This window comes from Otolemur garnettii, unplaced genomic scaffold, assembly GCF_000181295.1.
Source record: "Otolemur garnettii isolate 467f Iridium unplaced genomic scaffold, OtoGar3 scaffold00219, whole genome shotgun sequence".
NCBI lineage: Eukaryota > Metazoa > Chordata > Mammalia > Primates > Galagidae > Otolemur > Otolemur garnettii.
In genome coordinates, this window is record NW_003852614.1 from 1,482,498 (window position 1) to 1,496,371 (window position 13,874).

General features: G+C 41.3%; 1 protein-coding gene across 1 annotated transcript in view; it reads right to left on the reverse strand.

Annotated features, from left to right (window-relative positions):
- Positions 1-538: 538 nt before the first annotated feature.
- KIF4A (kinesin family member 4A) overlaps positions 539-13,874 on the reverse strand; it is a 150,235-nt gene continuing 136,899 nt past the window's right edge. Inside the window, exons 23-32 of the mRNA XM_003801762.3 lie at positions 12,132-12,261; positions 10,542-10,712; positions 10,157-10,264; positions 9,093-9,170; positions 8,633-8,728; positions 7,929-8,102; positions 4,775-4,891; positions 1,669-1,797; positions 872-1,406; positions 539-761 (exon numbers count right to left, since the gene is read on the reverse strand). Coding sequence (XP_003801810.1) covers positions 1,203-1,406; positions 1,669-1,797; positions 4,775-4,891; positions 7,929-8,102; positions 8,633-8,728; positions 9,093-9,170; positions 10,157-10,264; positions 10,542-10,712; positions 12,132-12,261 — 1,207 coding nt within the window. The 3' untranslated portion in view covers positions 539-761; positions 872-1,202. The remainder of the gene's footprint in view (positions 762-871; positions 1,407-1,668; positions 1,798-4,774; positions 4,892-7,928; positions 8,103-8,632; positions 8,729-9,092; positions 9,171-10,156; positions 10,265-10,541; positions 10,713-12,131; positions 12,262-13,874) is intronic.

Consider the following 13,874-nt stretch of genomic DNA (forward strand, 5'->3'; position numbering starts at 1 on the left):
CTGGCTATTTTTTTTTTGGTTGTAGCCGTCATTGTTGTTTGGCGGGCCCAGGCTGGACTCGAACCCGCCACCTTGGGTGTATGTGGCTGGCATCTTAGCCACTTGAGCCACAGGCGCTAAGCCAACTTTGTGACTCTTGATAAGTAACTTCACTTTTTTGTACTCCAGTTTTATCACGTGCAAAATAAGGGCACTTATCTACCTTGAGCTGTTTTTGTGAGGAGCAAATACAATTGTGGCAGTGACATGGAGATGCTTAGTAAACTGATTTATTCCTCTCAAATCTGGAGGCTAGGCAAGTTCTGCAGTGGAGCTCAGGCCACTGGCCTTGCTAACATTATTCCAATTTCCTATGGTAGCAAAGCAACATAAAGACACAACATCATGCTCCATACTATCCTCTGGGAAAGAAGCAGCTACAAGAAGGCAAGGGTACTCAGGTACTTGTAATGAATCTCCTTAATAACTTTCCCAGGGGCTGAGGAATGAAGATTGAAATTTTATTTATCCCTCTAACACAGAAAGATCTTCCCAAACAGTAGAAGGGCTAATGTTTATTTACTTATTTAACATATAACAATAATTCATTTACTTCAGTAACATGGCAAACAATTGAATGTACTATTAAAACACTTAATATCCAGAAAGGGGTAGAGCAGGAAAGATCCCAACCCCATTCCGGAGTTGAGGTGAAAGAGCTGAACAAGGCCTCCTAGACCAGCTTTCTCCATTAAGCAGAGACAACCTAGAGATAAAAAAGCCTTGGGGCAGTGCCTGTGGCTCAAAGGAGTAGGGAGCCAACCCCATATACCGGAGGTGGTGGGTTCAAACCCCACCCCGGCCAAAAACTGCAAAAAGAAACAAAAAAAGCCGTGGCTACACCCCCATCAGGAGGCAGCCTTAACTTCTCACAAATAGGAAAGAACCAGATTGTACTGGAGACTGGTTCCTGATGAGTCATTAGGAAGGTCAGCTGGTTGTCTCTTCAGTAGGTAGCTTAGCACACTTCTGGAGGAGAATAGTAATCTGGGGCTGAAGACTGAGGGCCGATATCCAATAAAGGTTACCTTCCTTTCCATAATATTCTGTGCTTTTTTCAATAGCACGAAATCTGAAATCCAAAGAGTCATTAAAAACCCCTCTGGTTGCAACTTGAAAGCATCTTCCAAGCCAACCTGGGGATAGAGATGATGAGTTCAACTTCAGTGGGCCTCTTCCTCAATAGGGGAGTAGCCAGAGAAGAAGCTGGTATTGCTGGCTAGAGCTCGTTTCTTTTTTTTCCCTGGAGCCTTATTTTCTTGGGAATCTGTTGTTATATGTTTCAACTCTGGGAGGTCAAAGGAGGAGAGAACTGGGGAACTCTTCTTTAGCAGCACCTGTTTTACATCACACATCTCTTTCAGGATCTAGGGAAGACAGAGACAGTTATGAATGGACCTTGGAAAGGGGTATAAGCTCAGCCCAGATAAGCCACTGCAGATGCTTGACATACTCCTAGTAGTATGAGGTGTCCCCTATGATTACTCTATGAAAAAGAAAATGTGTGTGCCTGATTCCCAGTTCCCAGAAAATGGATTATACCTTTACCCCACCTGCCTTTCTCCCACTGGTCTCTGTCATAGCTAGTACAGAAAAAGATGCTAATATAGTTTCCCAATACCTGCCTACCTTGCTGTTGGGAGTGGTACAGACGGGCTTGAAGAAGCTCAATCCTGGGGTTCCCTCTGTGGGATCCTCCAGTTTGAAGGAGCCTTCAGAATCAGAGCCTTGGGTCCACTCAACAGTGCCCAAGCTATCCTGAAAATCAAGTGGACAGGCATATTATAAATTTGGCTCTCAGGGTTATAAAATAAGTCTGCTCCTCTTCCATTAGTGAGGTAACAGCTCTGAGTGCCTGTTTAGTCAGTCAAAGTAATCTTTAGGGAGGCTCTGCTTGGGGAAGTGGTAGTGATTGATATGCTCTGTCCCTAAAGGAATGAAGCAAAGCTTGGAGGTAGCCTCTGAAGGCAAAGGACCAGGTAAGACAGCAGCACAAGACATCTCATAAAGCAAGGTTTAAAACAAAGCCAAGCCGTAGTCATTTCTTTGGTTAAACTTCCCCTCTCTACAATCTACAATATCCTTTTTAGCACCCCTATAAGTACCCCTACTCAGATAAGGAAACTGAGGTCAAGAAAGAGAAGTTGTTTAGAGAGTTTGGATTAGAATTATATCCTATTGTCATGGAAACAGGGCTGGATTAAGCATCAGGAAGCCTAAGGCCTAATCTTTTTTTTCTTTTTTTTGAGATAGAATCTATAGAGTGATATGGCATCATAGCTCATGGCAACCTCAAACTCTTGGGCTCAAGCGATTCTCTTATCTCAGCCTCCTGAGTAGCTGGGACTACGGGCGCCCATCACAATGACCAGCTACATTTTTTGTTGTTGTTGTTGCTCTTGCTTATTTGTTTAGCAGGCCCAGGCTGGGTTTGAACCCACCAGCCCTGGTGTACATGGCTGGCACCCTAACCACTGAGCTATGGACACCGAGTCCTAAGGCCTAATCTTAATTGGCATGCCCAGCTGTATAATATAAAGCGAATCACTTAAGCTTATTTATGGGTCTAACATTGTGTCTATAAAATGTAAGTATTGAACTAGATAAGTAGTTTCAACAATTGAAACCCTAAGAAGAAGCCCAATATGTAAAAAGCAAGTTGCTTTCCATTGAAGTGGAGTTGAATAGCCTCAGGCCACACCACTCTGCTAGGAGACCCTTTCCTGGAGCTCTTACATGACTCTAGAACACAAATCGAAAACCTTGGAAATAAAGAATCCATAAGGTCCCTGCTACTTATACAATACTTGACTTCTAGCTTTCTACTTTAGTCCTCTGATACGTACTATCTTAGAAATCTTTTTAGTAGAAAATGCAGGCTCAGCACCTGTGGCTCAAGTGGCTAAGGTACCAGCCACATACACCTAAGGTGGCGGGTTTTAATCCAGCCCTGGCCCACCAAACAACAATGATGGCTGCAACTAAAAAAATAGCTGGGTGTTGTGGCGGGCACCTGTAGGCCCAGCTACTTGAGAGGTGGAGGCAGGAGACTTGCTTCAGCCCAGGAGTTGGAGGTTGCTGTGAGCTGTGATGCCATGGCACTCTACCCAGGGGGATAGCTTGAGGCTCTGTCTCAAAAAAAAGAAAATGCAGGGAAAAACTGTTCATCAGCAGATATTCAAGAAATGCACAAAAGGCTTGGCACCCATAGCACAGTGGTTACAGCGCCAGACACATACACTGAGACTGGCAGGTTCGAACCCAGCCTGGGCCTGCTAAACAACAATGACAACTATAACAGAAAAATAGTGTGGGGGTGGTGGTGCCTGTGCCTTCAGTGAGTAAGCTGCCGGCCCTATACACTGAGGGTGGCAAGTTTGAACCCAGCCCCGGCCAAACTGCAACAAAAAAATAGCCAGGTGTTGTGGTGGACACCAGCTACTCAAGAGGCTGAGTCAAAAAAATCGCTTAAGCCCAAAAGCTGGAGGTTCCTGTGAGCTGTGATGTCATGGCATACTACCAAGGGTGACAAAGTGAAGACTCTGTCTCTAAAAAAAAAAAAAAAAAATAGCTGGGCATTGTGGTGGGCACCTATGGTCCCAGCTACTCAGGAGGCTGAGGCAAGAGAATCACTTAAGCTCAAGAATTTGAGGTTGCTGTGGGCTGTGACGCCACAGCATCTACCAAGGGCAATATAATGAGATTCTGTCTCCAAAAAAAAAAATAGAAATGCACAATGATCATTAGACTGTGCTTGCTATAGTTATTGTATATCACATTGAGAACTACAGTAATGCACTTCTGCCATAGGTTCAGGTAGGTATAAGGCAAATACAGGGATTTGACCTACTTGGTACTGCTAAGGGCACATTTTGTTTCTCTGAGTGTGCTATTCCTGGGAGCAATTTTAGGACAGCTATGTTAACTTGGTTCACAACAGTGACTATTAGGCCTGATTCTTGTGGGTCTTTTCCTAGAGGCATGGAATAGCTGGTTACCATGGAGGTGGTCTAAGTAAGTTATGTTTCAAGATGTCAGAAGGGCCCGGGGTACAGGCTCACACCTGTAATCCTAGCATTCTGGGAGGCCAAGGAGGGTGAATTGCTTGAGCTTAGGCGTTTGAGACCAGCCTGAGCAAGAGTGAGACCCCATCTCACTCTTGCCAGGCATTGCGGCAGGCAGTTACTTGGGAGGCTGAGGCAAGAGGGTCTCTTGAGCCCAGACTTTGAGGTTTTTGTGAGCTATGATGCCACGGCACTCAGGGCAACAAACTGAAACTCTGTTTCAAAAACAAACAAACAAAAACTATAAAAACAACAAGAAAAAAACCCTCAAGATGTCAAAAATATTAACTTTCTTCTTGGAAGGTACCACCTCAGCAAGTGGTTCTAGAGTTGCAGCTTTGGAATAGTTTGATCCTGTATGTCTATGTGCCTGTAAATGCCTGTTTTCTTGTTCCTTGTTCTACCACAGAAATTATACAGAAACAAAGCTAGGGGTGGGGTTCTGTAAAACTGGGAATCTCCTGGAAAAAGCTGTGGAGCCGTGGTTTCTGAGAGGGGAATGTGGACAGACTAGCAGTAAGGAAGAAGGATAAAGTGAAATGTCTCTTTTTCTCGGTACAGAGTAGAAAGAGTTGTGGAGATTCCAGGTTTCAGGATGGAAGGCAAGAAAAAAGGGTGGAAACCAGTTGAAGGTTTGAAGGGATGGTGAGAAGAAACAGTACCGATCCTACCTTGGCTTGTTGGCGATTCCGACATTTTGCTGGGTCACAGGTGCAGTCCATGCCACAGTCTGACTTTTGCTTCCGGCACCCACACTGCTTGTTCCCACACCAGCCCTTGCAGGAACACTGCAAAACAGGTATGTAGAAAGACTTATTTAAAAGGGTTAGAAGACTAGTTTAAAGTCTCTTCCTTTAGGCTCAGCGACTGTAGCACAGTGATTATGGCACCAGCCACATGCACTGAGGCTGGCAGGTTCAAAACTGGCCCAGGCCAGCTAAACATCAATGATAACTACACCAAAAAAAAAAAAAATGATGGGCACTGTGGTGGGCACCTGTAGTCCCAGCTACTTGGGAGGCTGAGGCAAGAGAATCATTTTAAGTCCAAGAGTTTGAGGTTGCTGTGAGCTGTGATGCCACAGCAGTCTACCAAGGGCGACATAGTAAGATTCTGTCTCAGGAAAAAAAAAAAAAATACCTTCCCTTGTAAGTTCCCTTGCAAGCCTTTCTAGAAAAAATGCAAAGTACTATCATCTTTACCAAGCTTCAATCTCCTCAGTCCTCTTTTCCTTTTTTTTTTTTTTTTTGAGACAGAGCCTCAAGCTATCCCCCTGGGTAGAGCGCTGTGGCATCACGCTCACAGCAACCTCCAATTCCTGGGCTCAAGCGAGTCTCCTGCCTCAGCCTCCCAAGTAGCTGGGATTATAGGCGCCCGCCACAACGCCTGGCCATTTTTTGGTTGCAGCCATCATTGTTGTTTGGCGGGTCCGGGCTGGGGATTCGAACCCGCCACCTTAGGTGTATGTGGCTGGCGCCTTAGCTGCTTGAGCCACAGGCGCTGAGCCAGTCCTCTTTTCTTTAGTGGAACAATGATCACCAAGAATCACCATAGGTTTGCCATGGGATAAGTCTTTTCAGACAAATCCATTTCCTTTTTTGGATAGTATATTTGAAGGACAGATCAGAGGGATATAATAATGCAAGGCAACTCACAAAGACTCTTATGACCATTCTACGGCTAAAGAGAAGAACTGTGAGCTGGATGTTAGTATATTTATGTATATTTAAGGACTGAGTATAGTATAGTTGCTTCTTATCTTTAGATCTACCTAACTGTACTTTCATCCAACTCACATTTTTACATTTTTCCCATGGTTGGCCTGGGCTTTGTCCTTGGAACTTTGTAACACTGTAATAAATCACTAATTATGTGATATAAAATCATTTACATTTGATAGCACTCTATAGTTTTCATAGTACTTTCATACATATAAAATACAAAATTTCATTTAAATCTCACAACCAGTCTACAAGGTAGGCATTTTAACAATGACACAAAACTGAAAGAATTATTAAGATAACAGAATCATAAGTCAAAAATATTTTGACAGGATTTATGGGCTAAAAGTAGAATGAAAAGATACAATGGGGTAAATGTAAAGTTTGGTATTTAGGTTCCCCCCAAATAAACCGTATGAATACATTATGGGGGTGATCTAGCTTAAAAGCAGTTTATGCAAAAAGGGCCTAAGCATTTGAGGTGTGAGCAAGTTCCATGAGTCAGTAGTGTTTAATGGCTGTCCAAAAGCAAATGCGGCCAGGCAGAAATTTGGAGTTCAGAAAATATGGAGAGTAATTATTTCATCGTACCTGGCTTAATTGGACTGGACCCCATGTGAAATAATGCATCCCTTTTTAGGGCACCATGATTTTTTTCATGCATACAAAACCATGACAATAATAATAAAACTCCATTCATATCACCCCCTTAATAAGTAAAATGCACATAACTGAGGTATCATGTATACTCTTTCCTGATATCATTTCCCTCACTCTTCCCCAAGGATAAACAATCTCCTGAAATAAGTACTTTTCATTCCTATGCATGTCTTTTACCATATATGAGTTTTTGTAAAAAAAAAAATTTTAAAGGCCGTGCATGTGGCTCAAAAGGGTAGGGCGCCAGTCCCATATGCTGGAGGTGGCGGGTTCAAGCCCAGCCCCAGCCAAAAAAAAAAACAAAAAAACTTAAAACTTTATATAAATGATACATGTATCCTCCTCAAAGAGTCCTCTCCCAAGTACTCTTCTAAAGTGCTCTTTTCCTACCTCATTATTCTCTATGAGTTCACTATACACTCTTTTCTTTGTGTCTTATCACTATGTAAAATTATTTTGTTTTTCTGGTTATTGTATGTTTCCCTTTACAAGAAGGTCAGTTTCTGCCTGTAATCCTAGCACTCTGGGAGGCCGAGGCAGGTGGATTGCCTGAACTCACAGGTTGGAGACCAGCCTGAGCCATAGTGAGACCCTGTCTCTAAAAATAGCTAGGTATTGTGGCGGGAGCCTGTAGTCCCAGCTACTTGGGAGGCTAAGGCAAGAGAATCGCTGAAGCCCAAGAGTTTGAGGTTGCTGTGAGCTGTGACACCAGAGAACTCTACCCAGGGCAATATAGTGAGACTCTGTCTCAAAAAAAAAAAAAAATCAATGGGGCAGCACCTTGGGCTCAGTGAGTAGGGCACTGGCCCCATATATAGAGGGTGGCAGGTTCAAATCCGGACCCACCCAAATTGCAACAACAATAACAAAAAAAATAGCTGTGCATTGTGGCAGGCACCTGTGGTCCCAGCTACTCTGAGGGCTGAAGCAAGATAATTGCCTAAGCCCAAGAACTAGAGGTTGCTGTGAGCTATAACGCCACAGCACTCTACTGAGAATGACAAAGTAAGACTGTCTCAAAAAAAAAAATAAAAATGCAAATAACATCTCACTGGATTTTTTGCAATGATTAAAGGAGATAACATATGAGAATGGTTTGTCAACTGTAAAGTGCTATAAAAATATTAAGGACTGTAATAATCATTTTGGAAGCAGATTCAATGAAATGTTATGGAACATCACCTATTACGACTGGTAAGAACCTAAAAACATGAAGAGAGCTAACTTGTACACTCAAATCGCCCTCTCCACTAGCCTGAGGGTCTAAAGAGAGCTGGCCCAACAAGCCACTGCTTAGTGGAGTTTTTGAATGGGACCTAAAGGGTCCTTAGAGGGCAATCCAAAGAGTATGAGGCTAGCACATTCCTAGATTCAGAAAGCTATCCCAGGGGCAGTGAATACTAATGATTAGAATTTCTGACAGAGTTGAAGAGCTAGCTCCTACCCCTTGGATGTTCTTCCTAGACACCTTAAATTTTGTTGGCTTCCATTCCTCATCATCTCCATTATCACCATCACCATCTTCATGTTCATTCACAGAATGCTCTAAGCAATATTTTAGATCCTCAATATTCATACTTTGCTCCAGGAACTTTTCTTTAACACGAGAAGGTTTTGGCTAAAAAAGAAAAAGAAAAAAAGAAAAAAAAAGGTTTGGAGTAGTTAAGACAAATGAATAATATCTTCCCAGTAGCTATTGCTAGCCATACTCTCAGATCAGAGATTTCAGACTCCCTCAAATATATCCCACTTGGCTTTACTAATCAGAAGAAAATCTGCTTTAGCTTTTGGCTTCAGAGTCTTTGAAGGGACAGAAACTGGAGGCTGACCAATCTGAGGGAGGAAGAGGGGACTCAAGATATGATGAGATAAGTATCTTTAGATGGACAGCTGAACATTACTGTTCTTTTCTACTGTTCCTCCTCCTCCTCAGTTGTGTTAGATAATGCCTGTGCATGGCCAAAAGTTAGTCTTCTAAGGAGGGATAATGTCTATTTCTCTTAGGATTGTAGTTTTATTTGGGACTTGAAAGAAAATTGAGATGCTAGAATTTGGGATTTTATCTCTTAATCTCTTACAAAGGGGGCTTTAGTAAACTTACCCTAAACCTAGGCTATGCAAAGTTACCATAGGCACTGAACATTTTACCTTAGGTGGGATATATTCAAAAGAAGAGTCTGGAGATACAAGGTTATCCTTAGGAAGATGTTTCTGTCTTCTGGCTACTTGGAGGAGGGTCAATTTCTATTTGAAAAAAAGAGAAAGTATGTAAGTGCAGGGCATATTCGGGGAATGTTCATGGCTCAAGCGCACAGATTCTAGACCTTAGCTCATTCAATTTTAAGCCATAGTAAAGTGAGGCAGGGTTACAGTAGGGTACGTTGAAGGGCTCCCACTTTCCAACATCAATAATATTAGATTCAGAAAAGGGCAAATTTGAAAACTTATCTTATACCACTTTGAAAAGAATTTGATTATATCACATGAAAACTCAATGTAGATGTGCAAAATAGAGCCAAGTCATTCTGCTGAGAGTTGTTTGCAGGAACTAGCCTGAGTAGCAAAAGGGCCTTCTAGGGCTTATCAAGCGAATGGGAAACTGTATTACCTGTCTAATAATTTCATTCTCTTGGAGAAGCTGCTGATTTTGCTCACACACTTCTCGCATCTTCTCAAGTTCTTCATCCTATTTCCAGAAAGTGCAGTGATATGTTGGGTTATTTTGGGCATTACATGTGGGTTACCAAACAACTCACACAGATGAAAACATACTGCTGCCAAGTTGCCGACAGCAGATGGTCTTTACACAGCAGGCATTGGCACCCAGAAAGATGTCTGATTCCCAGTTCCTAGGTGTCCTGAATGTCACTTCTATTCCAATGCTCTCCAATAGCTCTGACCACACTTGTAGGGACCATGAACTCTACCCTAAAAGCCTTTATTCTTTTCCATTCTCTAGCTTCATCCTTTTACCTCAGGATGCCGATTAAGAAACCCCAAGAAAGTTAGTTCTGTTTCCTTTAAGTCTATAGATGCTTCTGTTCACCCTTCTCAACATAGACTAGGCAGCTTATTTGCCACTCTAAGAAACTTGATTAAACTTCTTGGCACTTAAGGCAACCAGACTGATGTATACAATCTTAACTAGTTTGGTTATGTTTTAGATGGGAGATGCCAAGGAAATCTTGGAGACTAGTGGGTTAGGAAAAAGATTCTAAGTTGGACTAAAACAGTGCTCCAACATGCTACTAAAGGTGTGGTGTTCCCAGCCTGTGGAAGAATTTTAGACCCCAGGCATTTCAAAAACATGTCAGGTCTCAGCTCAGAAGAACAAGCTCAGATAGAGTTGAATGTCCCTAGGATGCCAAGTAACTACTGGATGATTTCACTTCCTTAACTCTTCAGAGCTTGAGGTTAAGGCAAAGAATCAGGAGGCTTCAAAGTCTGGTGTGGAGTATTTACTGCTGTTTTGCTACCAAAAATGAGGTTATTCTTATGTGTGACTACACTCTAAGTGCCACTAATCTGACCAAATAGGGCCAAAAAGCAATAGAAGCTACCATTATAAACGTTTTTTTTCAGTACTAAATTATCCTGTGCTACAAGTACAATGATACTAGATTCTCAGTTAGGCCTATGAAACCCATCTCTGGGGACTTCTCATTATCAAACCTGACACTTGAGTGTGTTCAACAGCTGCTGTTCTTTTTCGCTGACTGACTCCTCTAGCTGTTTCTCTGCCATTTGGCTTTGTTGCAGTTGACTGAGAAGGTACAGCACCTAGAGAAAGACACAACCCAATGGGCAATATCAAAGAACAAGTGGAAAAGGAATTTTGACTTAGTTCAAGCAGTAAACCAGGTGAATCTTTTGTGATTTAGAAGTAAACCCTTCTCTTTTGCTGTCACTTTTCTTTTTCCAGTTTTTTCTTATTTGCAGAATTTGGAAAAGACCACATGGCCTTTTGAGGAACTTCATACACAGATTACTTTTTAAAACTAACAACAAAAGACAACACTAGTTTCTCAAGAAAGCTTCTTGGCTTTATAGAGCTTACCTTCTCTTGGTGCTGTTGTTCCACTCTGACCAGTTCAGCTTGTAACTCTGTCTCTATCTCAGCAAAATGATTTCGTTCCTCAAACAGCATCTTCTGCATGTCAGCACAGCTAGCCTTGCTCTGTTTCAGGCTGCTTTCAAGCTTACTGACCTGTATTTTGGAGGAGACCAGCTGGAAAGAAAATGAGAAGATCAGTTTATTTGGAGAATGACCTCCTCCCCTCAATTCATTAGGCAGGAAATATTAAGTTTTCTTGAAATGGTCTGAGAAAAGTTCCTCCATGTCCAAATTCATTCTTTTTTTTATGTGATATGGATTCTATCATTGGATAGTAACAACACTATTATTCAATTTCCAGATCAAGAGTCCTTATTTCTGCTGAGATATATATATCTTGGAGCTAGAAGCCACTACTAAGGTCATTTTATTTCTTGCTCTATCTCAAGGCAAGAATAAATCTAACACAAATAATAACCTGACGACTCCAAATTCTGACATTTAACAAGTTCTTTCTTAATTTTGAAGAGAAATCCAAAAGACACACCCTTATGGCCAATTATGTCCCATCTCAGAATGTCTGTATTCACATGTCAGAACTCATAGACATATTAGCTAAGAATGCACATCTGGCTCTTTAAGCTATGTTGATAACCTACACTGGCCTAGCTTTATATTCACTACTAGCCCAGGTGGTGAATATTGCAAATACCAGAATTCACACAGTGGAATAAATCTGTCAACCCAACACACAAATGTACAAAGGGTAACATTGCTCAAATTCATGAGTTTGTATGCTTGTCTTGAGTGAAAATGTCTCAACTTCAGAGGTGATCAACTTTCATTCCTTTTGTGACAATGTAAGATGAAACTATTTTAAGGTCAGTGAATATGGCATTTCCTTATAATGAATCTTTTTTTTTTTTTTTGAGACAGGGTCTTGCTCTGTTACCCAGGTTAGAGTACAGTGACATCATCATAGTTCACTGCAACTTCAAGCTCCTGGGCTCAAGTAATACTCCTGCCCCTTAGTCTTCTAAGTAGCTGGGACTATAGGCACATGCCACCATACTTGCCTAATTTTCTAATTTATTTTTTGTAAAAATGGGGTGTAGGTCTTTATTCAGGCTGATCTCAAACTTCCAGACTAAAGCAATCCTCCTGCCTTGGCCTCCCAAAGTGCTAGGATTATAGGTATGAGCCATTGTACCGGGCTTAAAATGAATTTTTATGTCAAAAGACACTTAGCTTTTCCCTTTTCTATATTGTGTCTCAAAATTTTTGAATATATGTGTTTTAAAAAGTAGTACAATATAATAGTTTGTGGCTAGCCAGTGACCTACTATGGTATTCTGATCTTCTTCTAATAATAACAGCTACCATTTATTGAGTGCTTGCTATATGCCAGGTACAGTGAGTATCAATTTGGGAGTCATATTTTTATAAGTGATTGGCCTTAACTTGCTTACACAAACCTTTACTCACTAAATTCTCTCTCTAATGTTAGTGTTATTGGCACTTTTCCAAGGTTAATATCTTATTTCAACCTACATAGCCAGATGCCTAATTGCTGATAGGAAAAGTGATGTTTACCTCTCCAATTAAATATTTCAGAGCACACTTGGCTTCTAGAATGGTAGCAATATTCTCCCACCGTTGTTTTGTCCTGTCTTCACTTTCTGCATCCAGCAGCTTCTGCTGTAGGTCAGCAATCTGAGCACTCCTTCAGGGGAAGAAACAATGAGTCTTATTGTGAGTAGCATCAAAATCAAGAAGGGGAAAAAGTTCTAAGGAGAAACTTCAAATCATTTTATGGATGGAGCTATTAGTTAAATATCATTATAGCTGAATTGTCCAGTTAGGATTTTATATGGTATCTCAAATCCTGTTATAAAGGGGCTCCAAGAAGCTATCCAAACAGTTTTATTTTATTAAAAACTGTTTAAATAAATGGGTCATATACTGGGACCTGGAAAGATTTATTATAGTAAGGCTTTTGTTGTAGGGCTGGGGTTTCCAATCATTTTTTTTTCTCTGCTGCGTATCGAAAAAATAAGAGTTGTTTTGGGCCAAACATTAAATATGAAAATACTAACAAAAGCTAATTAGCAAAAAAAAAAAAGATCTGTGCATACTTTTTGTGTTATCTTACACCACAGATAAATAAATAAAAATCCTCACAAAATCAGCATGTGGTCCATAGGCCACAGGTTGGACGCCCCTATACAATGTAGAGGATTGACTATAATGTAATTTTGTCTTAAGGCTATATAGGCTCAGACTATGATATGGTAGTCTACCTACACAAGGATAAGAGTCAGAAGGAAAAATCTCAAAAGAACAAACAGGTAAATGCTCTTTGCTGGAATCAAATACCAAATTGACCCCTATGGCTGGTATTGTGAGAGGTTATCTTGAAGTGCTTGCCACAGGACCAATAAGTTTCTAAGAAAACTAGCTATCCACATGAGGTAAGATTGTCTTCATTTACATCAACTAGAACAAGACATCACAAAAGATTAAATGCAGAGAGAGAGAGAGATAAGAATCCAGCTGTCTTCAACTAAGCCAGACATTGTTGACCATGGTTGTAGCTTCCTGATCTAATAGGGCCTTTCTGATCTAGTATGACACAGTAGACCAAGGTCTGCATAATATTTCCGTTTCATCAATAGCTTTCATCTCAAATTTGTTCTGTGTCTAATGAGAGGGAACATACCAGCATGTGCTTAATATGCAGTGCTATGTTAGATACTATAAGGAAGATAGGTATAAAATTTAATCTAAGACTGTAGCTCTCAAATTTTGGGGGCTCAGGACCGTTTTACAGTCTTAAAAATTATTGAGCATTTCTTTTTTTTCTTTGGAGATAGTCTTATTATGTCACCCTCGGTAGAGTGCTGTGGCATCACAGCTCACAGCAACTTCAAATTCTTGTGCTTAAGCAATTCTCTTGGCTCAGCCTCCCAAGTAGCTGGGACTACAGGCACCCACCACAACACCTGGCTATTTTTTTGTTGCAGTTGTTATTGTTGTTTAGCGGCCCAGGCTAGGTTTGAACCTGCCATCCTCGGTGCAAGTGGCCAGCGCCATAACCACTGTACTACAGGTACCAAGACAAATTACTGAGCATTTCTAAGAAATTCTGTTCACATGTGTTTTACCTATAGATATTTATAGTATTAGAAAATGAAACCGAGAGTGGTGCCTGTGGCTCAGTGACTAGGGCACTGGCCCCATATACCAAGGGTGGCAGGTTCAAACCCGGCCCCAGCCCAACTGCAACAAAAAATAGCCGGGTGTTATGGTGGGTGCCTATAGTCCCAGCTACTTGGG